Source organism: Triplophysa dalaica, chromosome 18 (assembly GCF_015846415.1).
Source record: "Triplophysa dalaica isolate WHDGS20190420 chromosome 18, ASM1584641v1, whole genome shotgun sequence".
In the NCBI taxonomy this organism is placed as follows: domain Eukaryota; kingdom Metazoa; phylum Chordata; class Actinopteri; order Cypriniformes; family Nemacheilidae; genus Triplophysa; species Triplophysa dalaica.
The window spans coordinates 20,203,275-20,230,839 of record NC_079559.1 but is presented as its reverse complement, the minus strand read 5'-3'; the positions used below and the strand labels follow the sequence as shown (position 1 = coordinate 20,230,839).

At 38.3% G+C, this 27,565-nt stretch overlaps 2 protein-coding genes across 6 annotated transcripts; both read right to left on the bottom strand.

The window, feature by feature from the left end:
• Positions 1-65: 65 nt before the first annotated feature.
• On the bottom strand, positions 66-10,832 carry cdk11b (cyclin dependent kinase 11B). Of its 5 annotated transcripts, none has more exons than XM_056772913.1 (20): positions 9,656-9,752; positions 9,305-9,354; positions 8,947-9,075; positions 8,630-8,745; positions 8,343-8,470; positions 7,980-8,130; positions 7,515-7,663; positions 6,646-6,783; positions 6,265-6,360; positions 6,042-6,173; positions 4,690-4,758; positions 4,387-4,586; positions 4,087-4,299; positions 3,775-3,880; positions 3,573-3,694; positions 3,140-3,247; positions 2,310-2,426; positions 1,872-2,020; positions 721-910; positions 66-481 (listed from the first exon to the last, which is right to left on the bottom strand). In XM_056772913.1, the coding sequence occupies exons 1-20, from the start codon at positions 9,735-9,737 to the stop codon at positions 389-391; spliced, it is 2,538 nt and encodes an 845-aa protein (XP_056628891.1). In that variant the 5' UTR covers positions 9,738-9,752; the 3' UTR covers positions 66-388. The 5 variants fall into 5 exon arrangements, with proteins under 5 accessions (XP_056628891.1, XP_056628893.1, XP_056628892.1 ...); XM_056772915.1 differs by having other exon boundaries at positions 4,690-4,755; XM_056772914.1 differs by having other exon boundaries at positions 7,980-8,127.
• Positions 10,833-11,313: 481 nt separating this feature from the next.
• Positions 11,314-19,302, bottom strand: si:ch73-236j9.2 (solute carrier family 35 member E2A). Its single transcript, XM_056772927.1, has 9 exons — positions 18,834-19,302; positions 18,074-18,484; positions 16,939-17,074; positions 16,263-16,390; positions 14,949-15,069; positions 14,819-14,872; positions 14,663-14,735; positions 12,827-12,972; positions 11,314-12,693 (listed from the first exon to the last, which is right to left on the bottom strand). The coding sequence occupies exons 2-9, from the start codon at positions 18,351-18,353 to the stop codon at positions 12,462-12,464; spliced, it is 1,170 nt and encodes a 389-aa protein (XP_056628905.1). The 5' UTR covers positions 18,354-18,484; positions 18,834-19,302; the 3' UTR covers positions 11,314-12,461.
• Between the last annotated feature and the right edge of the window lie 8,263 nt (positions 19,303-27,565).

The following is a 27,565-nucleotide window of genomic DNA, read 5'->3' as shown; positions in this document are numbered from 1 at the left end:
AAGACTTTTGGACTGGACATACATGCAATTCTTGTAAATGTACAGTATTCAGAAACATAGTAGTATGTTGTTTTAAAAAAAAGTTTTATTTCATATTTAAGTGTCAAACGGGTTTTGGGGGTCTTCCTTCTCACAGAACTACGATTACAGACAGCACAGTTCAAAATTTAACAAGTTCTCCACTTTGCTGTTGGTAAAAAAGATAAAAGAGCAGTGTTGTAAGTCAGTTGAACATCAGGAACATGAAGGGCTCCTCAGCGCCAGAAAAAAAAGAGTCTGTCTCGATGAAGCTCGGTGAGCTATAGTCTTTCATCTCAAATGAGTCTCAGCATCATGTCATTCATTCAAAGACTGCTCGTGGCTCTGAATCAAGCTGCCCGGTGGCCACTTAGAACTTCAAGCTGAATCCTGGACCGGCTTTGGAGGCGCCCTGGTTAGCAGTGGTCAGATGGAAGCCAGTCTCCTTCAGGTCATCATCACCCTACAGAGAACAACAGGTGAATAAAATGTTGGTTATATTTAGAACAATGTAACAAAAAGCTAATCCTCATTTAGGATTGGTTGAATTGAGTGTGTTGTAATAGAATAAAACACAATACACCCTCTTTAGATCGCACATGTCAGAAAGACAAAAGATGAAAAATTGAGCTTAATAAGGAAAGTAACCGGGGTAAATGTTGCCGTCATGTGTACTTTAAAACCATTAGAAAGCTTTAATACCAGCTGGCTGAAGCCCAGGCCTCCTTCTGGGGGTCGCGGGCTGGTTCCTCTCTTCACTCGCTGCTGCTCGCTCTTGGCCGGCCAGGTGGGAAACATGGAGGGCTCGATGGGGAGCGGCGACTCTCGGAAATACTCATGCTTGAGTGCTTCATCCGCAGTGATCCTCTTGGCAGGGCAGTAAGTCAGAAACCTGAGGCGGACAGACTGTTTGTCAGACGAACGAATGGAACAGCAGAAACAGAGGAAGTGTGCTCTACTGTAAACGTCTAACGGTTAATGAGCAACAGGGAATTGGGTCAGAGATCGAGTTTGTATAAACCTCTGCGTTTCAGCACTGGCCTGAGATCAAACCGTGTCTGTATTTGAGAAGGTCAAGAAAAAGGTTTCGGCGCTCGCCAAAAAAAGCGTTCAACAAAGGACTGAGACGAACACAATAAAAATGGAGATATTGAAGGAGAGTAGTTACTTGTCTTGTTACATTTTTGTACATGGATGAAAACCATAAGATCACAGGGTTGTGGTAGAGCTGTAAACTTAAAAAGGGGGAAACCAGAAGGCCATCTATTCTTCACATTTACTTTATTGGCTTCCTGTGTGTATATACTGTACTGATCCGTCATTTTTTGGTGGTCAAAACCACAGAGCTCCAACAGGGGAAAAGGTTCATATTTCAAAGCATTTATTTTTAACGTTACCCATGACCTTCATTTTTTCTTTTCTCATACGCTTGTGGTATTTACAGCTCAGTTGTGAACAGATCTCATGTATTTGAGTTCTATATCATCACTTCACAAACAAATGTTTCTTTCAGGTGGGACTTGACCTTCATGTGTGGGCCAAATGAGATCACAGGTGTACAGCAGGCAGTCAGATAGAAAAACTACAATTTCTTTGAATGATAGTTTACATCTGTATCCAAACAAACACCATTGTCACTCTTTTATTGAAATTTGGATTATTTAACATAGAAATGGGTTTAGTGGTGGCTCGATTCCACTTTTTCCTTAACTGATCCCAATTCCAGTACTTGAGTTGTACGTATTGTCGGATACCGATCCAATACTAGTACTGTGTTTCCTTATCACTGTAGAAAGATTCTCTCTGTAAGATGTTCAACACACAGACATGGTGTTGGCATGCTGATCTCTTACTTGTTCATGAGGTCAAAGCCCTGGTCGGACAGCAACGCTCCAAAGCGCTTGCGGAGGTTGTTGTAGGGGTATTCAGTAAACGTCATCTTCTTTACCGCAGGCAGCTCACTATAACCTGGCCAGATCTTCTCACTGGGAGAGCCCAAGTCCTGTCACCACACACACAGAACAGGAAGTACTGATGAAAGTGGGAAAACTAAAACAACATACAGACATGACGAAAGACATTGATGTAACTGTGCATCCGAGATGATTTTTTAAAGAATCTCTTTGTCAATCTAATTGACCCCGTTGACTTTCAGTGTCTGGGAGAAAATGCTTAAAGATGCATTATACATATTGCAATGTCATACAAACACATGTGCTTTCTCACAGTTATAACAATGTTTCATATACTCATGTAGTATTTGAGATGTGTGGCACGCTTTATAAACATACCTTGAAAAGTTTGTTAATTTGATCAATCTCAGATTTGCCAGGAAACAAAGGCTTCTGGGTCAGCAGTTCTCCAAATATACAGCCTACAGACCACATGTCCACCGCTGTAGAGTATTCCTGGAAGGGACATCCATGTGTGATTATTTCAACAAGCCGTCAAAGTTATAAAAAAGTTTTAACCTAAGATAACGGAGTTAAGAAATACTTAACCCATGAGGTATTGCAACTAATAATATTCAATCTGAAACGGCTGTTTAATATAAACCTTTTGACTTATGTCTGTGTGTATATATAACTATATAAACAGTATGACAGTGATGACCGTTGGACTGCATCACTTGCGATGCTTGATGGGAAATCGTGGTTGTATCTGCACTTTTCATACTGTGGTTTACAAACAAGCAGTCAAGTGTCTGATTGATCTTTGCTAGTAATTCAGTAATTGGCTTCGAGAGCATCATAGTCAATCACTCCAGTTAATGGTGTGTCTGTCTAACAAGGCTTAAGGTCTTTGCACATACAGTCCGTTATTTTGTTATTTTACTTGAAATAATTTCAGAGACATTAAAGTCGGAAAACTACAAAGTCTTGCTTTAACGCTCCAAAAATTCTGAAGTAAATTTCGGACTCAATGTGCGATGACCTTTAGAGACGTCTTAGAAGAGAACTGCATTTCTAACTTTGGAACCGGACTCTTGCACTTCAAAAAAAGCCTGCCATAAATGTTTGACTTTTCATAATAAATGATTTTTGAGGTGAACTGTGAAACCTGTTCTCATGAAGACATTTATCACAGGTGAATGTCCTGTTTGAACATGTGTTTCACTGACCTTTGCCCCCAGCAGCAGGTCAGGAGAACGGTACCACAGTGTGACAACCACAGGAGTGTAGGGTTTGAGCGGAGAGCCGTACTCTCGGGCTAAACCAAAATCTCCAATCTAGAAGAGAAAAAAGCATTTCACAAGTTTACATTAGGAAACAGACAAAACTCTATTTTCCTAGAAATATATTAGAGTCTCAATGAGTGACACAAACGCTATCATTTATCATCACACATTGACTGAAATGGTCTTTTCTATTATGAAAACAAAATATATCTTTCATTTTAGAAATATTAACAACTTTGACATTATTTATTTTTACTGCGCATTGCAGAACCTTCTGAATGACCAACAATAAAAGAAAACATATGCTTACTAGTATATAGGCACATTTCTGTATCATGGGACTCATTTGCAGCAAATGCAACAGGTGGAAGTTTACCTTTAAAATGCCTTTGTGACTCAGTAGCAGGTTGGAGGTCTTCAGGTCACGATGAAGAATCCAGTTGTCATGGAGATGACGAACACCTCTCAGAAGCTGAATCATCAATGTTTTCACCTCACCTGCAGAAGAAACAAACATTCAAATCTTCAGAGATGTCACACTACATCATTCATCTAAACTAGTGTGTGTGTGTTCATACCGGGTAGAAAGGGTTGCTTCATGGTTTCCATGAGACTTTTCAGATCATGCTCCACATAATTCATCACAATGTAGATTTTATCCATATTACTGCCCACAACAATCTCCTACAACAGCCAGAAAAATCAAGAGACATTTCCTTACTTCATTCAAACTAGGAGGAAAGTCATTTGAAATCAAACAATATCATCTTTAATTATTATTAACGCCTACAAAAATGACTACTGTGTTATTTAAAACTATTATTATTAATCATTAACAAATGGAGCATATTGATAAAGTAAATCTGTAGAAGAGAACACTGCTGTCTGACCCTGACGGTGACGATGTTTGGATGCTGGGCTTTCAGGATGGTGTTGATCTCTCGGAGTGAGGTAATGGGAAAGCCCTCTTTCTCCTTCTCCATCTTCAGTCGCTTCAGGGCCACGATCTCATCCGTTTTCTTGTCTTTGGCTCTGTAGACGACTCCATAAGTGCCTTCTTCAATACGGTTCAAACACTGGAACTCCTCGACACTCCGACAGCCCTAAAGCACAGCGAAAGGAAGAAACCCGATGAGGGCTAAACATGTGTTGCGTGACGGTGCAACAGCAACGCGAGTATGTCTGCATACCTGTAAAGCAGGCAGGTATTTGGGCAGCTCTTTCTTCAGCTCGACGGGAGAGATGGGAGGCGATTCAGGGATGTAGTTGTCTTCTGGAGTGGCTGAATGAGAAGGAGACTGAGGCGTGACGTCTAAGGCCTCCTCACCTTCCTCTGCCTCCTCTTCCTCAATGCTTGCCTCTGAATCATGATCAAACCGTGACCCTGGAACTGTTGTAAACAGCCGGTGTTACAGAGACAACATTCCATGCAAAGTAAGAGATGTTGTACACTACCAACTAAAAAAAAAAACTGATGTCTATCCAACACTCACTAGGTGGAATGTGAGTTCCATTCTCTCTGTCCTCGTCCTCCTCTGACTGGTCTTCATCGCTTAACTCTACTGAGAAAACAAATGTACATATAAGGTATAATAATGTGAGAAAGAAATGTACATACAGTTTTCAGGTAACCATGAAAATAATGTCCAAACAAGATAGCTTCCAAGGCTCCTTATGTAAACTCATAACAATGGCTCAACGTTAATTTAATTATTCATAAGAATTTAAGTTGTGAAAACGCTCATTTATTAATAACACTTCATTCTGCTTCCACTTAATTCTTACTTGACTTTTGACAGCACTGGTGGAAGTATTATCATTCGGCCAATAAGCATTGAAAGCGGGACTTTTATTTAAACGGCATAAGTTAGTATCGGCTAATGACATGCATTTTTTGTGTCCGTGGGCATTATTTCCTTTTAAAATAACATAGTATAAATTCATTTTCTGGATTTATTTACCATAAATTTTTATTATTTTATTTATTATATTAAAATGTTTTGTTATCTCAAACTGGTAAAATGGCAGGCAGCGCAACTGTCCAAAAAAAGGAAAAGGTAAGGACTATTAGAACTATAACAAAGGGTGTCTAAAATTCAGAATATGACACTGTGGCATTATTTCTATTCATTTCGAAACCTTTGCTGTAAAAAAATTCACAAATGTGAGTACTTCTTAAGATAACTGAAACACTTTTGACCAACAAATTGGATGTTCTTAATGTCCCTGTGAACCAGAAGTTGCGATCGTTTTACTTCCGTATTCTAACATTTCTGCGTGAAAGGGAATTTCAAAAGAGAAAAATAGTGGGCGTGGCTTGTGACAGTTGAAGGGGAGGAGTCAACAGATGCTCTGGCCAAGTCGTCTAGTCTACATCATGTGAGATGGAAAGTCAGTTCAGGGCAGAAGATTTTAAGAGAAGATTATGAGGGTACATGCATTTTAAAAAGAAAATGACCCACATTGATCAGCTATTTACTATAAACGATGCAATATTTCATGAAAAATATGAATCGTCATTTTAAAATTCACTCGGACTTTAAATGTCAGTGTGCTACAAACACAAACATTGAGATGCATTGAAAAGTTTTTCAACAAACTAAACTTGTCTAAACACATTGTCTCGAACTGAAAAATGGGCATTACATCCATTTTTGCATAATTTAAAAGAAATCAGGTTTGTCATTGACCCGCGTATTACCTGTTAAGCTGTCTTGCAATATGAAAAACTGTGTAAAGCACAAGACAAATAAAACTGAATGGAAAGGAAAAAGGCACAAGCTCTCATTCTTCTCCCTTCTCATCTTTTTTAATATAGCCTGTGCAGGTGTGTTTATAGACCAACCTCCGCTCTGTTCGGACCCCTCAGTGTCTGATACTGATTCACCATCCTCGTCTCCGTCACTCGGACTGCTGGACTCCTCCTCCTCATTCTCATTCTCATTCTCCTCACCATCATCATCCTCAGATCCAGATCCTGAGCAAACACATACATGCAAACACATGATCAACACACATTTACCCCACCAGATACGAACAGACTGACAGAGACAGAAAGTGTGACGTACCCAGTGAGGATTCTGGTGTACTGGTCTTCCTCTCGCTGTCACTCACATCCTGAAGATCAGCCAGAAGATCTTTATCCTCAGTCTTCCCCTCCCGCACTGCATACAAAGATAACTGCCATTAACCCATTAAGAACAACACAAACTGTGAGTTACTGGAACATGAATTCTCTTTTGAACATCTTCTATGTAACTTTTCATGAAAGAATCATTTAAACAGGGAACATGTTCCTGGAGGGCCGGTGTCCTGCTTAACTCTGCAGGAAACAGGCCTTTCAGGACTGAACCTGGGTACTCCTGCATTAAAGTGTTTAGTAAACAGTATAAAAGCAACATCACACAGTCAAAAGTGAATATCCACATGTCATGCAAGATTTCTAGTACCTGCTCGCCGTTGTTCGCTGCTCTCTGCTTTCGGCTCTCTCTGCAGGCGAACAGGGCTCCGACTGCGGCTGCGGTGCCGAGAACGACTTTTATCCCCATACTCTTCAATGGGAAGCCCTCTATGATGAGACACGGGCCCTGAATGCACCAAATCATGTTAACAGACTTCAAATCAAGCCAAAACATATAGCAGCTTATTTCTCAGATTTCTGATCATTTTACGAACTAGGATACATTTGATCACTATGTGAAACAAGCACATGATGTGATGTATACGTTCAGAGATTTAAACCATCCAAACTGCACTAAACTGGTTCTCTCTCAGAAGTGCTGAAAGCCTATAGACCAATTCATTGGATGCAGGTGCGCCTGACCCCCAATAAACTTCCTTTTTTTATTTTTTATTTAACTATTTATATTATTATTATTTTGCATAATAATGGTCTCAAATGTTACATTTTGTTGTATGTACAATTTATTAAATAAACAATTTGTTGAATGGCTTCTGCAGCTTGGTCGCATTTAAACAAAGCGTACATTCACTGACATCTAGTGGTTGAGCTAGGTATCACAATCTAAATTCTAAATATTAGCATGACATGTTTAGCCAAGTAAGGGTTATCAGAAATAACCTACAGTCACTCTATTGTTTGTGAACGTGTACCGGAAGTTCAGCGGGGGTCACGAAGACCGCATGCGCAGTAACGTTTGTTTATGTTGTTGAGATGAAACCCTCTATACACAACTGATCAAATCCGTGCTGACCGAATCTTGGAACTTGTAAAGTACGCCAGTCAGATTGGCGCTTGGGATTTTATAAATGTCATGTTGTCTAAGAATTAAGGTCATGTGCCGTGTATGTTCCATACCTTCTCTGCGGGTGTCTCTTTCTTTGCGACGTTCCTCGGCTCTTCTCTCTCTCTCCTTTAGCTCCCGCTGTTCTCTCTGCTCTTTGTGCTGCTGTTCACGGAGCTTTCGCTCTCGTTCCCGCTGCCGCTCAAGCTGCTCCAGGCGATCCCTATAAAATAAAACACACGGTAATGCCGGAATCTCAGGGGTCTCCACCCCTGCTCATGGAGATCAAACAAACCATTCAATCAGGGTCCTCAGGATCACATGAAAACAGTCAAACAATGCAAATCTTCACGATTTATACATCCATTTTAAATGTATATACTATTTTAGTTTGTTCATTGTGTAAATAACTCTACGCAGTCCACCTTTAGAAGAGTTAAGATTGACCCAAGCTCATTCGAATGCTGTTTATATGCTTTAGGAAGCTTCTCCAGGAATATGTTGTTTTATTCTGACAGATGGCTGTGTGTATGATGTACCTCTCTCTCCGAGAGTGATCTCTGGCCTGATCTCTCCGCTTCTGTCGATCATAATCTCTTCTTACTTTGTTGTCATCCTGCCACTGTCTCTTCCTTCTCTCACTGTCTCTCTTCTCTTTCTCTTTGTCTTTCACACGCACGTGTTTCCCTGCTGGAGGGACATACGGTTCATTTAAACAAAATCTGATCGTCTTATTGAAAAGATTTATGGAGTTGGAGTATGGAAAAGAATTAAATGTGACAATAGTCATAAACATTGGCAATCGTATCGGTCTAATGGTTGTCTAAACTATTCTAGTACATCCTTTGTAAAGGTCTAAATAGCAGTAATGCCACTCATTACTGATTATCTTTAGATCAGACCTCCTTCTGCAGAATGGCTCCTGCGTCTCCTCTTATCTTTTCTTTTCTCCTCTTTTCTGTGGTATGATTTGTCTTTTCTGGCCATCTGCTGAGGGGGTTTAATGGCCAAAGATTCATCTTCCTCTCCTCTGCACAAAAACATTCAACATTTAAAATACGACTGTGCTAAGACACCCGCAACGTCTCGCATGCAACGTAAATTGTAGTGATCGACTGATGTTTGTTAAGAAAGTCCGAACTCTATAAATTGATCTTATTGGACAATCAGACAGAGTGATCGTAGTAACCTGTCTTCCGTCGAGTCTTCCCTCGCATACGGTGAATTGTGTATTGTTATTTCCATCCTTTGGTCTCGTAGCTCCCCTTCCTCCGGAGTATCCCGTTTGGATTCACGATCATCCGTCTGTCCAGAGACGATACAAACAAACAAGTCATTTTATGCATTTAGCTTTAAAAGAAAGGTTGTTCATTCAAACGGTAAAACACATTCACATGACTACAGTTCATTATTACAGTTGCTATAGCATTTATTTACTCCGACTTGTTACTCGTGTTGTCAATGGCCAGATGATCAAAGCTCTCGATTGTGAAATGATTTTCTTACATTGTTCTGGCGTTTAGGATCGCTCTTCTCCTCCAGCTCTCGTCTCCGTTTCTTCTCTTGTAAAATCTCGTCTAACGTTTTTACTTTCCAGGTTTCCTTTTCGTCCCCCATCAGCTCCAAATCGCCTCCCTATAAAACCCAACACGCCGTTATTGCTGAGGCTTTTATGTTTAGCTATACACATCAACATGCACAATCTTTCCTAAACATAAAATGACAAAACAAGCTTTAGGCAAGTTAGATTCTAACATTATTTTCAAAGGTTTGTGTAACAGTGTACAACAGACGTGCAGTTTAATAAACTGTGAATCAGACAAAAGTGTTTTGTGTGTGTTATTCAAAAGAAACATGAGCTTACATCAAAATACAATTCATCATTTATGACTTCAATTTCTCCCCTCCATCCATCTGTCAAACAGAGAACACGGTCCACCACCATTTCAGTCTAGTCCGTCCCACATGTTTTGTCTACTCCACAGTTCTCAATAAATACCACAAAAATGAACAGAGTGGTCCAAAAATATGGTAATAAACACCCAGTACCAGTACATACTGTCATTCTGATATCTAACACTTTCTATAAAAGAATAATAGGATCATTCTCACAAAACCACCGAAACATCACGGAAGCAAAGATTACATGCACAAAGCATTATTATTAACATGAAAATAATCTATTTTAGTATTTTTCTGCTTAAATTATAATTACCGTAACATGTTTTTCTTCTGAAATATAAATAACTGGATGTTCTACTGGATCCCAAAACCAGTCTTAAGTAGCAAAGGAACATTTTTAGTAAAAGACAAAAACACAATTAATGGGTCAAAATGATTGATTTTTCTTTCATGCCAAAAATCATTAGGATATTAAGTAAAGATCATGTTCCTACATTAAATATATAAAAACTTTATTTTGTGAGTGGATGGCCTGCCACTGTGCCCTTTAATTAACAACTTTAAAGGCAATTTTCTCAATATTTTGATTATTTTTCAGATATCAGATTCGTGAGTTTTATTATTATTATTTTTTATTAAGCTTTCAGATTATGAAAAAAAAATCAAAATTTCGAAAAATTGACCCATAAGACTGTTTTTGTTGTCCAGGGTCACAGTTGTGCTCATGTGTTAATAAAAACGTGCTTCAGCATCACTAATTTTCTAGTTTTAGCAAAAGACGGCACAAGTTTATAAATGGTGACTGTAATGAGATTTTTAAAGCCGTTTTGTATATAACATTTTAAAATAAATGTTGGTTAAGTGTCAGCAAAGTAAAGGATTTTTATAAATGCTTTCAAACACGTCATCCCTTGTTTCTAATGGAAAAAAAGCTTGGCGCGAGAAAATCGTATTTGATATCTTGAAACCGTGATTTCGTGAGAATCATGCAGGTTTCTAAGCATCCTAAACATAATTAATATATATTTGCTATGCAAGTGACTAAACACACAAACAAACTAACGCAAACACATAACGAGGACCATGACGACACTGAACAATGGCGCCAACGCGAACCATAGCATTACAACTTATGTTTCAAATACAGCAGATTAAAGAGTGATTTGAAAAGATGACAAAAGTCATCCAGTATTTACTAACATGGCCGTTCACTCTTAAGGATGTTTGTGTTATTTTGAGGAGGCTTACGTTAGCTCAACGCCGTTATAGTTACGTTAACTCGATCATTAAACCCGTGCGTGTGTTAGCGCACTCTCATAAATCACATTCAAGCACTTGGTAAATCTTTCATAGATGCTCATTTAACGTGCTATTAATACTGATAACTTAAGCGCTTTACCCACCTGTACTTTATTCGGCGCGTTTACACCACACCGGAAGAAAAACTAGTCATTCCGCGAGCTTCCGTCCGATAGCATCCGGTTCTAAAGGGTTCTCTGGGCGTCACGCGCAAACGTTGAAGATCTCACAGCGCCGCCTGCTGGCTGAACTGATATGAACTCTGTCATAATCTTTTTATTTGTAGAGTCTGAGCAGCTTTGATTTGAATCATTTACAATATTGACAAAGATTGACTGAGAATAGATAATAATGATGAACGCATGAAAACTATGTAAATAAGTTTATTACTCCTCTCGCATTCACCCTTATTAGGAGCGGGACAGGCAGGAACATAAGTTTTATTGTCTTTTTAAATAATTTATTTTATTACATTTCATTGGTTGTGTTCGATTCTCTTTTTATATTTATAAAAACATTGTTTTCTTTTCTTTTAATGGAAACTGTTGCGCTGTCCTTTTGTATAGAAAGGAAAAACCACAAATGTTTTTCCCCTTTGCCTGACACACATTTCTTTTTCCTCCTAAATCAAAATCAAGTCTTACTTGGCTAAATGCATAAAAAACACAAACGTTGAAGCTCATATATTTATTAAAGAATTGCAAAATTCGTTTAAATCGACTTGTGTTAAAAATGTACATATACAGACCAAATTATACAATTCCCATCACTAATTATTTAACACGGAATATAAAATACAGGTTATCTTATTGTACATGTCATTTATGTGCAACCCACCACAGCTGAACCATAAGTTTACTACCTCAAACTTCGACCAGTTTCAAGTATTCTTTCATCATATCCGACTTGTCTACTTCTCGTCTTGTCAGTTACGCAACGTCAGCAAACAACTTGAGGGAGATTTACAACAAATTACAAAAAATCGTATTCACTTAAACAAGCTCAAAATACATTGTGACTAATAGCAAGTCATCGAGTATTTTCACAATCATCCAACAGTTACAAGTGTGATGATATGAATGTTCTTGATCCAACATGTGCCACGTCACTCGAGAAACTCTTTGTTTCATAGCATGACCTATGGTTCCAGTAAATCATGACAAGACAAGTGAAAACACAGGGAGCTAACAGCCATGCCTACAATGACTGCAATCAGAATTCAGAGTTCTGTTACAGAGGACGGTATGTGCACAGCCCACATGACAATTGTTATTTAAGAAAAGTGGTGGAATGTAAAAGCATTACATTGAACTCCGGAAGCCTGAGAAAAAGGTGCTTGCTATCATTTTATGCAACGAACTTCCAAGATACTTCGCACAAAGAAAATCTTTGCCCCAAAATTAAGAAAAATAAATCATGCTATTTTGGATGAAATGTGATCTGCATATTTCTTGCAGATAAGATTTCTTCCATAAATGTGGAATTCTTGAGTCTCCATTTATTTTCACCACTCTAAGGAAAACTGATGGGTCCCGAAACCGAAAAGAATGAGTCATATAAAGGCACAACTTCTAATTCATGCGATACCAAAATTTAAGAAAGAGCTTGTGTAAAAAAGACCCGACCTTTTTTTAATATCCTTTCTGAATTTTGACCACCATTGAAATAATTGTCAAGCATATAAATGTTAAAATCCGGTTTTAAGAATGTTTACGCCCTTTGTTTTCCTGCTCGGATATATCTGCCTGGCTGGGTCAAAATCTTGGAAAAGACTGAAATCCACAAACCTCCTTTGGGGTGGAATACAACCATATTACAGTTTATTTGAGAGGCGTGGCTTCGCAGTCTTGGATAAGGGGGTTCTTTTCCGAATCTGATTGGACCTGAAAATGCTGGACAAGAATGTCTCTCTGCACTTGTTTTGCCTTGTTATAAAGCAGAACTCCCCCGAACACCATGACCGTGCCCACTGCAGACACCACAGTGATGGGGTTACTGAAAACAATGATGCTCAGCCAGATGGAGAGAGCGTGCTTCACTGTGCTCGCGACACTGAAAGAGAGGATAAAGTCATCGTTACTTTTATTCATTCATATACACTATCAATACGCTCACACCGAATGGTGAATCTCACAAACAATATTTTTATAAAATAGTTATTTTCCCAGACGGGTCACATACAGACCTGAAGGTGACGGGAGAGATGCGGCCCATGAGGGCATATGCTGTGACGCTCTGTAAGTGGAACAGAGCACCATCGAACAGCAGCAGCAACACAATGTCCTGGGACAATTTAAAGTTTCTCTCGCCCTTCCCGATCACAGGCATATCCTACAGTACGAAAACATCATCAGATACTAATGCAGTTTATGTTGTCGTAAACACACAGCAGCTGATGGACTAACGACAGCATGAAAGCTAAAATACATCTAGTAATATAAAGTTATTGTACATAAACCAATGATAAACAATTTAATGCCAAAGCATTGTTATGGTTTTATAGGTTATGTTAAGGGAATAGCCGCATTCTTGTCAGGGTGTTGCGGGAGGCTGCTCACTGACTAAATTCAAGGCTGTCGCTGCTCGTTTTACAGCCCATAAATAGTCTGCAGGTTGAAAATCTTAAGCCTTGTCACACCTTTCCTGAACGTGCCACTCACGTGCATCATTCATGTCCACAGCACAAACGCTGCAAAACAAGTTATGAGCCAAAGCTGAATACTCGGGGTTAGTGATGGCTTCAAATCTCAGAAGGAAAGTTTGTGCAAAAGTAATAATGATGCATGAAGCATTTAGTACATGAGTCCGCTGGTGTTAAAGGGGTCATATGACACGGTTAAAATGAATATAATCATTTGTTTACACACGATTTAAGGTTAAAAAAGCTTGATTTTCCACATACTGAGCATGTTTGTATTTCTTCTTTGCTCCGCCTCTCTGAAACGCATTGATTTTTTACAAAGCTCATCGCTATGAAAAGTGAGGTGTGCTCTGATTGGCCAGTTAACCAGTGTGTTGTGATTGGTGGAATACTGCAAGTGTGTGACGGAAATGTAACGCCTCTTATCATATTTGGAACATCAGGTTCCTCTTCAATTGTACTGACAGGTACACCACCTTACTTGTGTATACATTTGAGCGGTCTTATTCAAACTGACGTAGATTTGTGGGGGTGTCGTAACACGAGGTGTTTCAGGCAGGTCTGGGTGAGCGTTCGCTTTTAGATAGAATGCATCTTTTGTTCCCACACTTTAATTTGTGCAATTTGACATGTCTTATACATGCATTGGCAACTTATAACTAGGGCTGAACGATAATCTATCGCGATACCACTAAATCCTATTGAAATCAAGCTGGTTGCGATATGCAATGTGTCTATGCGTAGCTTGTCAGCGAAGAATGGTTTTGGGATCAGTAGGAAATGCATTAGGAAGAACAACACCCGTCAAAAATGATCATTATAAATATACTTTATTATCATAAAAATACCTCATGAGGTTTTGGTAACAGCGATAAAAAAGTCCTAAGGCATTAACTAGATTCTAGAACGTGTTATGGTCTTCTTCTGCAGTGTGTATTTGGAGTTCCTACACATGAGCGACCTCTGGCTTTCGGATGCAGCAGCACCGTACTTCACTCAAAAGCTGTGCATAAATCACGAGATATTTATCGTCGGTTTATCACGACAGCCCTACTTATAACACACCAAAGACACAAAAAAACGTGTTTTCACGCCATATGACCCCTTTAAAATGCATAGGAGAAATGACCAGAAAGCGCTATATAAATAAAGTTCACTTGACTAGATGCTGCATCTAGATGCTAGATCCACTGGATCTTTAATAGTGAAAGGGACTCCGGCTTGACTGAGGTAAAGAGACTTAATAACAAACGCCTCTAATATTATATTATATTATGTCTGTGATTCCTTGACCTTTTTTTTTCCAAAAGAGCTGATCCTAACTGATTAGCATGTGTGAAGTGTGCTCATGTTAGAGTTGTGTGTGCTGTGCCAACTGACCATAAGAAAAACCCAAGCTGGTATAAGCATGATGACCGCTGCAGCACTGGTGTAAAACTGAAGCTCTGAAGGACTACACAAGATAAATTACAAGGACAGCGTTGACATCCAGTGCTTTACACATCCTGCAAATGTTTACGAATCTCCAGCACTCACCTGAACTTATACTTTTCCCCACTCAAGAGTTTCTTAGAAAACACATTCTGTAAACTGAAATATGACATGTAATGTTTACTGCGAAAGCATAATTTTCACTCAAGAAAGTTTTCATCATTGAAAGCATTACCAGTCCATGATGTTGGTGGAGAGAGCGGCAGAGAAGCCAAGCATGTTAAAGCTGACCTCAGTGGCCGTGCAGAGAGCCAGACCTGCCATCACAGGAAACAGAGACAAATTCACCCAGAAACCTGCCACAGGACACACGGAGAAATTATTATATAAACCAAGACAAGCAGTGAACATGTACATCAGGACATATTGTAGTAAATGCAGTAGTTTTCGCTTCAAAGGTGGACACTAAGTGGCATGAAATGTAATTTCACGAGTTCACACATTTAATGAATAGGGAGGGTTATGCGTATTTGGCGTGCTGTCCGAGGGGAGGGCTCTGAGTCCAGAACTCAGCCCTGAGTCTAGAATTTTGCCCCTGGTTTGGCCAAACCCTGAGCACCTCCTTAGAAGTGAGATTTGGGGAGTTGGGGTTGGTGGAGGGATGCTAGAAAGCTGTCGAAGAACTGAGGAAAGTGATGTAAATTTATAGCCCTTGGTTGAATGCTTACAGGGTGTGCTCTTCCCATGTAATTAGGTTGATTATCTGACGTGTTCTTTATAAAACATCATAAAAACCGTTCAAACAAAATGATCAACACAACAAAAGAAAAAAAATACAGCTCGGTTTAGTGCAAATACAACACGAGAAGTTTGATTTATCAGCTTCTTACAACAAACAACGGACTAAATATCGTAGTAGTTTTTTTTTAAGTTTTGGCACTTTTACACCTTTATTTGGACAGGACAGTACCAAGCTGACAGGAAATCTTGGGAGAAAGTTCAGCACAAGACTCCAGAGACGGGAATCAAACTCAGGTTGCGGTCAGCGCTGTAATAGTTATCAGCAGCCGGAATAATATATGATTGAACTTTTTTTCATATTTATTTCGCAATACTATGCATGAATGTTGCTTTTCAGTATTTTTATTGTTTTTCACTGCTGTCATTCAACCATTTTAGAACCAAACTATTTCTACAACATTAACAGCTTGTTAAGTGTTGTGTTGCATATTACTTCAGAAAACGATACGAGTGATATTTGCACCCCGGAATATTTGGGGTGTCAAAAGAGTCCACTTACACGTTTTAAGGACACGTCCTACAGCCTAGAAAAGTAATAGCAAGCCGGACTTATGCATTTGCCAGAGGCTTTAATGCATTGAATGTATATATTTTATCAGTATGCGTGTTCCTTCAGAATGAACCCAAGACCTTTGTGCAAGTAATGCAATGCTCTGCCAGTTAAGCTGCATCAATCCCTGTCCTCAACGAGCCACATGATTCAACCCTGTAGCTAAAACTGTGACAAGCAAGTCAGAAGGCACAGTACCTGTGTATTCTCCCAGTATGAGTCGGGACATGATAACAGTAAAGATGGGCGCTGAGCTCTTCACTGTCTCAGCGAATGATACTGCAACATTTTTCAGACTAATCAAACCCAACACGACAGTTGTGAACCTGACACCATACAGAAAAGAGGACAAAAAATAACACAAGTAAAACAAGATCCCCTGGCCTTTATCCTCATTGATCATTTGAAAACAAATCTCAAGCAGATTCGGTTGTCCAACTAGCTTTAACTCCTAATGGGTTCGTATCACAAAAACTGTAAAGAACAGTTGTATTTTGCCAATTGTAAGTAGTTTGGTATAACTAAAAACTGAAAAAAACATTACAGTAAATTGAGATGAACATTTTTAAAGAAAACACTAACAATAACACTAACATAAAGTGCTAAAAATGTGCATTCATTTCCTATATGCACAGTATTGATTGATTTAATTTGATTCGGGGTGAAGTATTACAAATGTGATTTCAACACAATTTAAAATAGTACGATATACATGACCAATATCACATCAAGCCCAATGTATCGAGCATGTTCCTAAACTAAATAGGAAAAGATAGTGGTTAATACCGTATACAGCTATATTGTAAGGCAACACAATTGTATTTTTCTGTATTTTATCACATAACGATGAATGTAGTGTACAGTGCAAACACACCTCATCAACCCTACAAAGAGCATTATCATCAGAAAGTTGGAGGGGAATTCAGCACGGGATTTGTGGTGGTGCAGGGGACAAGGCACGAACATTTTAACACAGCCAATGACAGTGGTGGAGAGCATCTGGACCGCACCTAAAAGATAAAATCACGTCAGGTCCAAAGAACAGTTCAATACAAAACAAGTGCTTATTAAATAGGGCAAAAGAGGTTAAATTACGTCTTTGATGCTGAATGGATAAAACTCCCACAAATAAACATGTCTAAAACAAATTGAATTCCCAAATCAAAAGTGATATAAGTTTAGAGATGCTATATAAGACAGTGTTAATGTAATGATAAATACGCAAATGTATCTTCCCCTGCAAACTCTCATAACCCCGGGTTTTTCTCAATGGCGATTTTATATTTAACCTACATATTTCTTATACACTTGCTCATAATTTTAAAAAGCACGAACAATCCATGTATTAAGAATTAAAATTAGATTATATCGAAAAAAAACATTTGAAATGTAAGATAGGGATAGATGAAGTTTGGCCAAATTTTCCAAATACATGTTATGCCTTCTACTCACTGTAAAGCCAGAATATCAATGTATTAATGTGACCCTGGATGACAAAACCAGTCTTAAGACATTTTAAGTAAAAGACAAAAATACACTGGGTCTCATTCACTAATAAGTGTATAGATTTTTCGTATTTATATTTCTCAAGAAAACTTTCCGCCTAATTGACGCAATGTAAATTTAGAAAATTTGACCCATAGGTTAGGGTCAAGACATAAGACTGGATTTGTTGTCCAGGGTCACATAGGCTTAATACAAGTACAACAAATGCATATTTTATGATTCTTTAATTTTAATATTTATTTATATTATATAACGTCTCTTACAACCGATTGTTTTACGTATGGTAATGAGATGTTGGGGGTGAACAAAATCGCAAGCAATATTAATGGCCTGAAACATATTTTTCCTTCACTTGGAGCGGGGCCCAAATAAACTGATATGATATGACGGCTCAATTTTTTATCAAGGCAACTGTATTACAACTTGTTTGTTGGACTGAATTTTTTTGATCAGCACAGATCACAAGGGATGATTCAGAATGTAACATGTTTTCAGAAACTTACCCAGCATGCTGGGCTCTCCCTCCAGAAGAGAGAGGATGTACTTGTTGAGGAAGAGCGTGCAGAAGCTGAAGAAGTACCAAAGCACCAGATACACCAGAGCTCTGGAGTTCCACACACCCGAGTCAGACTCAAGTACTGTGGTCTCCGTAATGGTCACTTTTAAGACGGGTTCTCCTGGCACACTTTCACTCCGGGCCAGCATGACCCTCTCCATGCGTGTCCTGAAGCCAGTGAAAGGGTGCCAAAACCTGGACTTCCCTGGGCGCTCATTGCCAGTCATTATGATGGAAGGGCACCTTCTATGTCCAGCAGGGCAAACTCCAGAGGTAATAAAGAATTAATGATCTGAACGTTTACTCCATTCTACAATGGTAATAGGTTTTGAAGAAGTTAAGCCAGACCTTAGAACATCTACAAAAGCAGAAGAATGAATGACTTAACAATCCTAATACACCAGAATAAAATATATCAAGACAAAAAACGTTATTATAAAAACGTTTAATTAAATATGGCTGAAGGTATTGGAATATGTTCAAGAAAAACACAAAAAGTCATGTGGTTTCCATAACAATTCATTTATGAATTCGTTCGCTTTTGTTCGTTTGTTTTACAATAAAAGACCCGTTAAGATTATATCTGACTATGTAAACAACCGATTTAAGTTAGAAACATAACAGTTTGCGATACACACAATACAAAACATATGCACCTGACACATAACGTTACAGTACAATCTCATATAAACAATACATTAACTTACCCATTGTGTCTATCCAAGACACAATACACACTTCATTTTCTGCCACGCGACAAAAAGCGCTTTTACATGTCTTCATAATATTTAATGTCTAAACATCTCCACGAGTAATGAATGTACAACATTCTGTTATAATGTTATTTGTATTTGCGTGTTCAGCGTTGTTTCCTGACTCTTGGCTAATCTGGAGCACAGAATGCGGAGATTCGCAGACATTTGAGGTTAATAACTAACATGAGGCACAACAGAATGCGCTCGGTTTCAATGCATTATGCGCATTCAATACGCAGCCATAACCACATAAGCGTTTCATGGCGGAAGTATGCGAAATATCTTTTTATTATTAAACGTCAACAGAAAAAAAAGAACGATACCTGACGTTTAGATTCGCAAATTATTAAACAATGAAACACTTTAAAATCTGAGATTAAAATAAATAAAGTCTGGTGAGACTTTTATTTAACCATCAAACGAAAAGCGGACCAACAGAAATAGAAGAGAGTAGAATGGACATGCGCAGAAAAAAGAGTGCAGTAAGGGGCGGCAGCAGAGTGTAATCTTTAATGGCCCGGAATAATTTACATGTTTACATTTATGCATTTGGCAGACGCTTTTATCCAAAGCGACTTACGTTGCATTCTTCTATACATACTTAGTTATGTGCAATTCCCTGAGATCGAACCCACAATATTGCGTTGTTAACGCAATGCTCTTACCACTGAGCTACAGGAAAGAAACAATTGTTTTCAATCATAATTAGTTTTTAGAAATCAAAACTGTGTAATTTAACTTTATAGACCTTTATAATGCGGAAGTGGTTGTTGATGCATTATCGTGTCTTCCGAGAGTCAGACTACTTTGTCTTTATAAAGTCGTGATTCTGTGCGGTGAACACATACGAGCCCCGCACATGAAATGCGGGGAAAAATGATATCGTGGTCATGGCCGTACCCTGTACGTACATCGTGTGTAATACCAGTCGAGAAACATTTGTGTATTACTGCCAACTCTCATATCTTCTAACCAAGTAGTCCCTGCTGCAGACTGGAGCGCGGAGACGTCATGTATTTCGACGTCATGCATGTTTAAGTGCGCGTGCGCATGCGCAACGTGAAGTACTGTACCTTTAAACCACATGCGCCGTACAGACGAGGCTTGTTTACTTCCGTATACGAACATGTTCAAACAACACGAGGATGGATTCGATTTCAATTCACTAAGCGAATGAGCATATTTATGGTGTCTTTACAATTGTGTCTTTTTGTTTACGGATAACACTACTGGCTTTGTCAAAGTCACAGAGGATGTCATTAAAAAACATTATAACATTCTGTGATACGTGTTCACATTTAAAACGGCTTGGTTTCTTTTTAATATGTTTAAAAAACAGACCATGAACAAATTAAGACTTGAAAATATCAGCACTTTTACATTTTTATTATTAGTATAGTTTAGCTGTCTGAGTACTGCTGGTTTACATCAACTGCACTTCTATTTCTAATTTATTTTTCTTTTGTTCTTATTCTTTGTCTCACATTTTTTATCAATTTTATTGCCGTTTTATCTGTTAAAATCGTAAGTTTATTTGTGATCGTAAATAATTAGCATTTTAAAGATACGTTTTATTTCTCTTTGTCAATCGTTTTTTGTAAAGCACTTTGAATTACACCTGTGTATGAAATGTGCTTTATAAATAAACTTGCCTTGACTTTCCTATGATTCACTTACTCTAATAAAGAATTGGGGTACTTAGCGCGTGTGCAAAGTAAACGTTTTTACAGCACGAAATGACATGAATAAAGTCTCTACTGTAAGCTTTATTTATAAATTAAGATCATAGCGATTTGGCTAACTTTATATGCACCGACGCCGCGTGATTGACATAATATCCGAGGTCTGAGTGTACACATTGACCATGACATCAAAAAACATGAAAACATCACCTGTAAGGTAAACAGGACACACATGCGCAGTAACGAATGCTTGACCACAACACTTTAAGATGACGTCAACATGCATGACGTGACCACGCTACAGGCTTCAGCGAGAGGTATCTCCTTCTAACAGAGGTCTTTAGTGTCAATCAGATTGAGTTGGCAAATCAAATGAAGGGAGGCGAGGATTACCGTCCAATCAAATGAAAGAAGGCGGGAGTTTTAACTGTAACGCAAACTTCAAGACGCCAAAAACATAACATTTACGTGTTTACTCGTTTATTATCAGTGTGACCAGATAAAAACATTAACAGAACTTCCATAGTTTACGCTGAAGCGCGTGGCTTTGCTTTGATTCAGGTCTATTAAGGTTGTGGTAAAAACTAGCTTTGGAAACATTTAAAGGAGACATCATATGAAAACCCCACTTTTTCTGTGTTTAAGTGCTATAATCGGGTCCCGGGTGCATCTAGCAACCCAGAAAACGTGGAAAATAAGAACCCAGTTTGTTTTGGTGTGCCTTTCCCTGCAAGCATGTGAGAAATCGAGCCCATCAGAATTCGCTCCGGTTGTGATGTCTAAATCAGATTTCATTATAATGTTACAGCCCCTTAATCTACACAGTTCCACCCATCACGCTCCGGCATTGTTGTTTTCACAAGCGACAGCGGTGTACGTCATGCCGTGGCTTAAGTTCGTGGACAACATGCAATGTAGTCGCTGCACAAAGTCCAAAACTAGGAAGAGGGAGGAGTGGATTTATTTTATTTTTGGTGGAAATCCCTCAGAAACCATAAGTAAAAACCTGCTTGTTTGCGCAAATCACTTCAAACCGGAGTGCTTTTTCAACCTGGGACAGTACAAGCAGGATTAGCTTCAAAGTTATTCCTTAAGAGGTACCAAAGCTGTTTTGACAATGAACAGGCAAGGCAAGGCAAGGCAAGGCAAGGCAAGGCAAGTTTATTTATATAGCACATTTCATACACAGGTGCAATTCAAGGTGCTTTACATAGAATGATTGACAGAAAGAAATAAAATCTATCTTTAAAATGAAAAAAAAACTTTAGGTTTTTAAGAAACAATAAAACAACAATAAAATTGATTAAACAATGTTAGTGTATATATGAAAAGAATAAGAGCAAAATAAAAATAAATTAGAAATAAAAGTGCAGTTGATGTAAAGCAGCACAGTGCTCAGGTTGTGAATGCACAGCTAAACAAGTGTGTGTTTAATCTGGATTTAAAAGTAGCTACTGTAGATGAACATCTGATGTCATCTGGAAGCAGATTCCAGCTACAGGTGGCATAATGACTAAACGCTGACTCGCCCTGTTTTGAGTGAACCCTTGTTATCTCTAACTGACTTGATCCTGATGATCTGAGAAGTCTGTTTGGTTTATATTCAATGAGCGCACCTGAGATGTATTTAGGTCCTAGACCATTGAGTGATTTATAGACATTTAATAATACTTTGAAGTTGATTCTAAAAGTAACTGGTAACCAGTGTAAGGACCTGAGGATTGGAGTGATATGCTCAGATTTTTTGGTTCTGGTTAGAATCCTGGCAGCAGCGTTCTGTATGAGCTGCAGCTGTCTGATGGTCTTTTTGGGAAGACCTGTAAGGAGTCCATTACAGTAATCTACACTGGTGGTGATGAATGCATGAACTAGTTTCTCTAAATCTTGGCTTGATACAAAACATCTGATTCTGGCTATGTTTCTGAGATGGTAGTACACTGATTTGCTTATTGCTTTGACATGACTGCTGAAACTAAGGTCAGACTCCAAAATGACCCCAAGATTCTTAAGTCAAGGTATGTGTTTGCCTTGTTAGTTTCATCCTTATTACCAAAAACAATGACTTCAGTTTTGTTTTTATTTAACTGAAGGAAGTTTTGACACATCCAGCTGTTAATTTAATCAATGCATTGGCAAAGATAGTCAATAGGCCTGTAGTCATTGGGTGAGAGGGCTAGGTAGATCTGAGTGTCATCTGCATAGCTGTGGTAGGGAATTTGGTACTTTTTGATTATTTGGCCAAGTGGGAGCATATACAAATTGAAGAGGAGCGGAGCAAGAATTGAGCCCTGTGGAACACCACAAGTCATGGATGTCCAGTCAGATTTATGGTTGCCTATGTTCACATAGTAACCTCTCCCTTTAAGGTAGGTAAAGTAACCTCTCCCATTAAAACCATTTAAGTACCAATCCAGAAAGCCCTACCCAGTTTTCCAGCCTATGTAGTAGTATGGTGTGATCTACCGTGTCAAAAGAAGCACTGAGATCTAGTTAAACCAGAACTGATATTTTGCCTGAATCAGAATTCAATCGAATATCATTTATTATCTTTATGAGCACTGTCTCTGTGCTATGATGCTGACGGAAGCAAGACTGATAATTGTCCAGGTAGCCATTTAAGTTCAAGAATTTGGTCAGCTGATTGAAGACAACCTTTTCAATGATCTTGCCAATAAAGGGAAGATTTGATATTGGTCTGTAGTTAGACAGTATGGTTTTGTCTAGATTGTCCTTTTTTAGGAGAGGTTTGACAACAGGGCGAACACTGCAGGTTAGTTTCGTTTTAAACGTCTCAAATCATTTGTGCTAAGGTTGAAAAATCATTCACAGCTTACTAGTTATGCTTTAACGTTGTGTGTGTAGTGTTATAACTTGTCAATGACAAGCCCTTAAATCCATGTTATTCCGCTGAGATCTCAGGTGTGCAATCCGTGATCACAGGCAAACATACTCGCACAAAATGAGCGCTGTTTGCTGTGACAGATTTTTTGTCTTCGGACAAATGATTTGAGACGTTTAGATGAAACTAACCGCAGAGGAATTCATGAAACATAATTTAGCTAAACCATTGCCATGGAAGTCCTACACGTGTGTTGTGTTGATAAGCCAGACAGAAGAGGGGGTGCGCTGTGACACATTATCATTTAAAGAGACATGCACTAAAACGGGTTGCTGTGAGCAGAGCTGTTTCTGACGAGGCAAGAAGGGTTTTATTTACAAAGCCATTGAGTGTTTTTAAGCAAAATATGTTCCAGACATTTCATCAAGAGCCTAATAAATCATACCAACTTGTTGAAAGTGGTCTTATGAGGAGACCTTGAAACCCTATGACTTTTAACTAAGTTCTCATTCTTTAATTCTGTTTGTACATTATTTTATATGACCTATTTTTAATAAAAAAGGGTCTGAAACTTTAGTAATTTGATGTCATGATGGAAATTCTGTTATCACTCGCTTTCCTTGTGTATATATGTCATTCCAAACCCTAATGTTCTGTAATGAAAGACAGATTGCATTACCATCTTGTAATATTTGAATAAAAATATCAGTTGAGCATGTGTTTTCTTTCTTCACTGATAGTGTGGTCAGTCATAATGTTGATTTTGTACTTCATAGCTGATATAAAACAATATTTGATAGCAAAGTCTAGTTACACCATGTCATGGTCAGTTTAAATACATTACCTTATATTATATTTACATGTTCATGCTGATTTTAATTTCATTTTAAAATCAATTTGTTGCTTAGACTGTACTGGCCTTCACTGTTAAATGTTTTATTGACTTTGTAACATGGCATGAAAGGTCTTAAAAACATTAATATTTATGAATTATAGTGCTATAGAATGGTTTCCGCATCCGTGTGTTGTTGTGCTATGTTATGTTGTGAGCTTGGTTTTGTTGGCCGCACCTGCACCCGCACCCGCACCTGCAGGTGCAGGACCTGCAGTGCAGGACCACTTTTTACTCCCAATCTGCCCTTGTAAACATAAAAAGAAAGACATTGTTTTAGCTATGGTTATCTAATTTGAACTCAATGCACATATGTAGGTCAAGAAGTTTTGTTGTGGTTTACAAAACTTTGGCCATGGATTTGCGGGTCTTGTTTTTCTCTGCCACAGGTGATCAAGCTGGCGGCGTAATTTTTGGACTTCTGTATTTCAAAAATCCTGTAGACGACTGCCCTGGTCGTGGTTACGAATTATGATGAGAGCTTGTTTTATAAATTTGTTTACTCGTTCGAGAGACCCTTGTTCATGCTTAACTAAGTACAAGAGCAGTTGGCAGAAACTGAAAGTCACATCACAGTTAAAATAATCTGTCAAGACGACTCATTGCGCATGAAAATGAGGAATAAACAACAATTAGTTTTTCCTTTTTATTGCATGGAAACCTGTAAAAACAAGTTAATACAGGTAAGCATGCACACACTTCTACTACACACATACTGGTAGTGCCCCAATACTATTTTTAAATTAAATAGTTATTTTTAAATTAAATATTAAATAGCAGATTATATACACAAAAAGGCAAACCCACTATACAATCTATACACACTGTAGAATGAGTATTTATGTATTTAATTCAATATAATATATATAGCACTTTTCATAATTTTGCAATGTTGCAAAGCAGCTGCACACACATTTAGACTGTGGTTACTGAAGTAAAGAGAAATTATAGATAAATAAAATAAAGACATAATACATGCCATTATAATCAGAGGCAGATTTATTGATTTGGGGGCCATTTGCAATGCCCCAACTATGCGCCATTTTACTTTTGCAACCCTTATTCTTCTTCATCCTCAAAGCACACAATTTAAGTAGAGTTGCATGCTGGATTAGAGCATATTTCTATCATCTGCCATTGGCAGGGAAATATACTGGACAGGTTGTAGTCCAACACATGTATTAATAAAGGTTTAATGAGGAAACCGTGCTCTGTTTTTGCTTTAACTTTTGCAAATCTGTGTTTTTGGTTGCGTAGATGTTTTGTGTGGAAATCTTTCCAGATTATTGCAATAAATATAAATTAATTGAAAGAAAATTTAGCTACAATGTATGATACCTGTAGAGCCAATGCAAGGTGGGACCAGCAAGTAGATAATATGCTTAGGGATCCTTATTGTAAAGAAACTGTCCTGTAATCTGTAAATCCTCTTCAATTAACCCACCTGTGTGAACATTTGCTGAGCCTCATCATATAGTTATATTCATTTTTTATATAAACATTTATAAACATTTTGATTCAGTTATACATTTTCTGTTGGTTGTACTTTGTTCAAAAGTTTATTTATTGTTAAAACCTATACCTGTATATAGTCCAAAAAATAAAGGTATATATAACTCTGGTTGAAGGACAAATAACTTCTTGTTTCAGTTTTTTAACACTACACAAATGTTCAAAATGTAGGTTCTGCTTGCTGTCTCCAACAGCGTTGGCGGCCATAATTTCTGCTCAATGTGAACCGTGTTCCATCGGAAAACCGCACTGAGGCCCATGAAAGGCCAAGACGCCTGCGCCTGATGGTGTGGTAAGGTACCCTTGCAGGTCATCTAACGCAGGGGTTCCCAAACTTTTCAGCATGCGACCCTCAAAATAACAGTGCCAGGGACTTAAGACCCCACTGTCTTTGGAGGTGTGTGAAGTATACAAATATTACATGCAACCACTCACATGCACTTATTAGGTTTTTCCAAACATGTGCATGATGACACCACAAAAGAACACGGTCTAACATAATATGACTTAATAGTTTTTTAAATAATTAATTCACAAAATTAACCATATCCATTGCATAAATTTTACTAAAATAAAAATATCTGAGGGACCCGGATCCCCACAGCCCCCCTTCAATTCCAGCACTGACTATATCTACAGATGGTCAAATTTCATCAAAGTGATTTGAGTGCTGATGGATGTCCTCTTGATGTAAACGCCGGCCTCTTTTCGTACCTGAAGACGATGGCTTTTCTGACCGCGACCCTTCTCCGCCCTCCACCACTGGCATGCCTGCGTTTTCTTTGGTTGATTTTAAACAACGCTTCATTTCGACAAATAAAAATATCCTAAATTTAAAGCCAGAAAAATAATCTGCGTGCACATATGGGAATGTTTAATGTGGTACTGTTAATTGACTTGCTGCTCCTAACCTAATGCAGTTGCTAATGTGACGTAATCACCTCAGGGGTCTCAATCGAGGGGGGTGGGAATTCCAAAGGCTGATATCTTTTTATTTACATGGTTTTATTTTTAACTTAACTCCTATTTGTATGTTTTGTTACACTTATTGATTAAATACGATATTCCTTATAGTAAAAAAATTATTGGAGAATGATGGAGACTTGCCCAATAAAAGGAATAGGATCCCTGTTACTAAACAGGGATCCAGACTTATGAAAAACTTTTCAAAACAAGTTAGAGTGCTGGGAGAGTGTATCAAGTAAAGAAATATTACGTCATACGCCCAACTATAAAAATACAAGAATACACCTAGAAAGTGAATTGAAATTCCCTTTAATTTCAGAGGACAGTTATGGTTTGAATTTAGGGTTTATGATAGTGGTTCTTTGACAGGAATGTTGTTCAAGGACCAAGAAAAGATTTAGTTTTCAACGGGGGGGCCACGATATTACTTTTTGACCCAACTAAAGTCATGGTGTAATGCTCAATAGCGTATCAACCGCATTGCATTGAGTTTAACATACTTCGTCGTTGAGTTTTCAGAGATTTTACTGGTCATTTGCTGATACAACCTTAATAACTTGATAAGTTGCCAGATATGCAGTGCAATGATGGCTGAGATTATTTTATTAGCTATGACCTAAATAGTCTTGTGCTGACAGCCTGGAAAGGTTGTTTAATCCCAGGTGAGTCTCTATAAAGCAGGGTGAACACGCAACCCATCAATTTGTGGCGCTGTCCTGTCTCTTTACTCAGTCCTGACAAGCCAACCAAACATTCCTACAGAAGGGGCTGACATCTCCAAGAAAACACCACC

Bases quoted from the DNA above. Each gene is read 5' to 3' on its own strand.
- si:ch73-236j9.2 (XM_056772927.1), bottom strand. From the start codon at position 18,353: ATGACTGGCAATGAGCGCCCAGGGAAGTCCAGGTTTTGGCACCCTTTC. The intron at 17,075-18,073 runs GTAAGTTTCTGA...TTTATCTTTTAG, and splicing joins GGGAGAGCCCAGCATGCTGG to GTGCGGTCCAGATGCTCTCC. The intron at 14,736-14,818 runs GTGAGTGCTGGA...TATCTTGTGTAG, and splicing joins GGGGAAAAGTATAAGTTCAG to TCCTTCAGAGCTTCAGTTTT.
- cdk11b (XM_056772913.1), bottom strand. From the start codon at position 9,737: ATGTTCCTTTGCTACTTAAGACTGGTTTTGGGATCCAGTAGAACATCC. The intron at 9,355-9,655 runs GTAATTATAATT...TCTGTTTGACAG, and splicing joins CAGAAGAAAAACATGTTACG to ATGGATGGAGGGGAGAAATT. The intron at 3,695-3,774 runs GTATGAACACAC...TTTCTTCTGCAG, and splicing joins GAAGCAACCCTTTCTACCCG to GTGAGGTGAAAACATTGATG.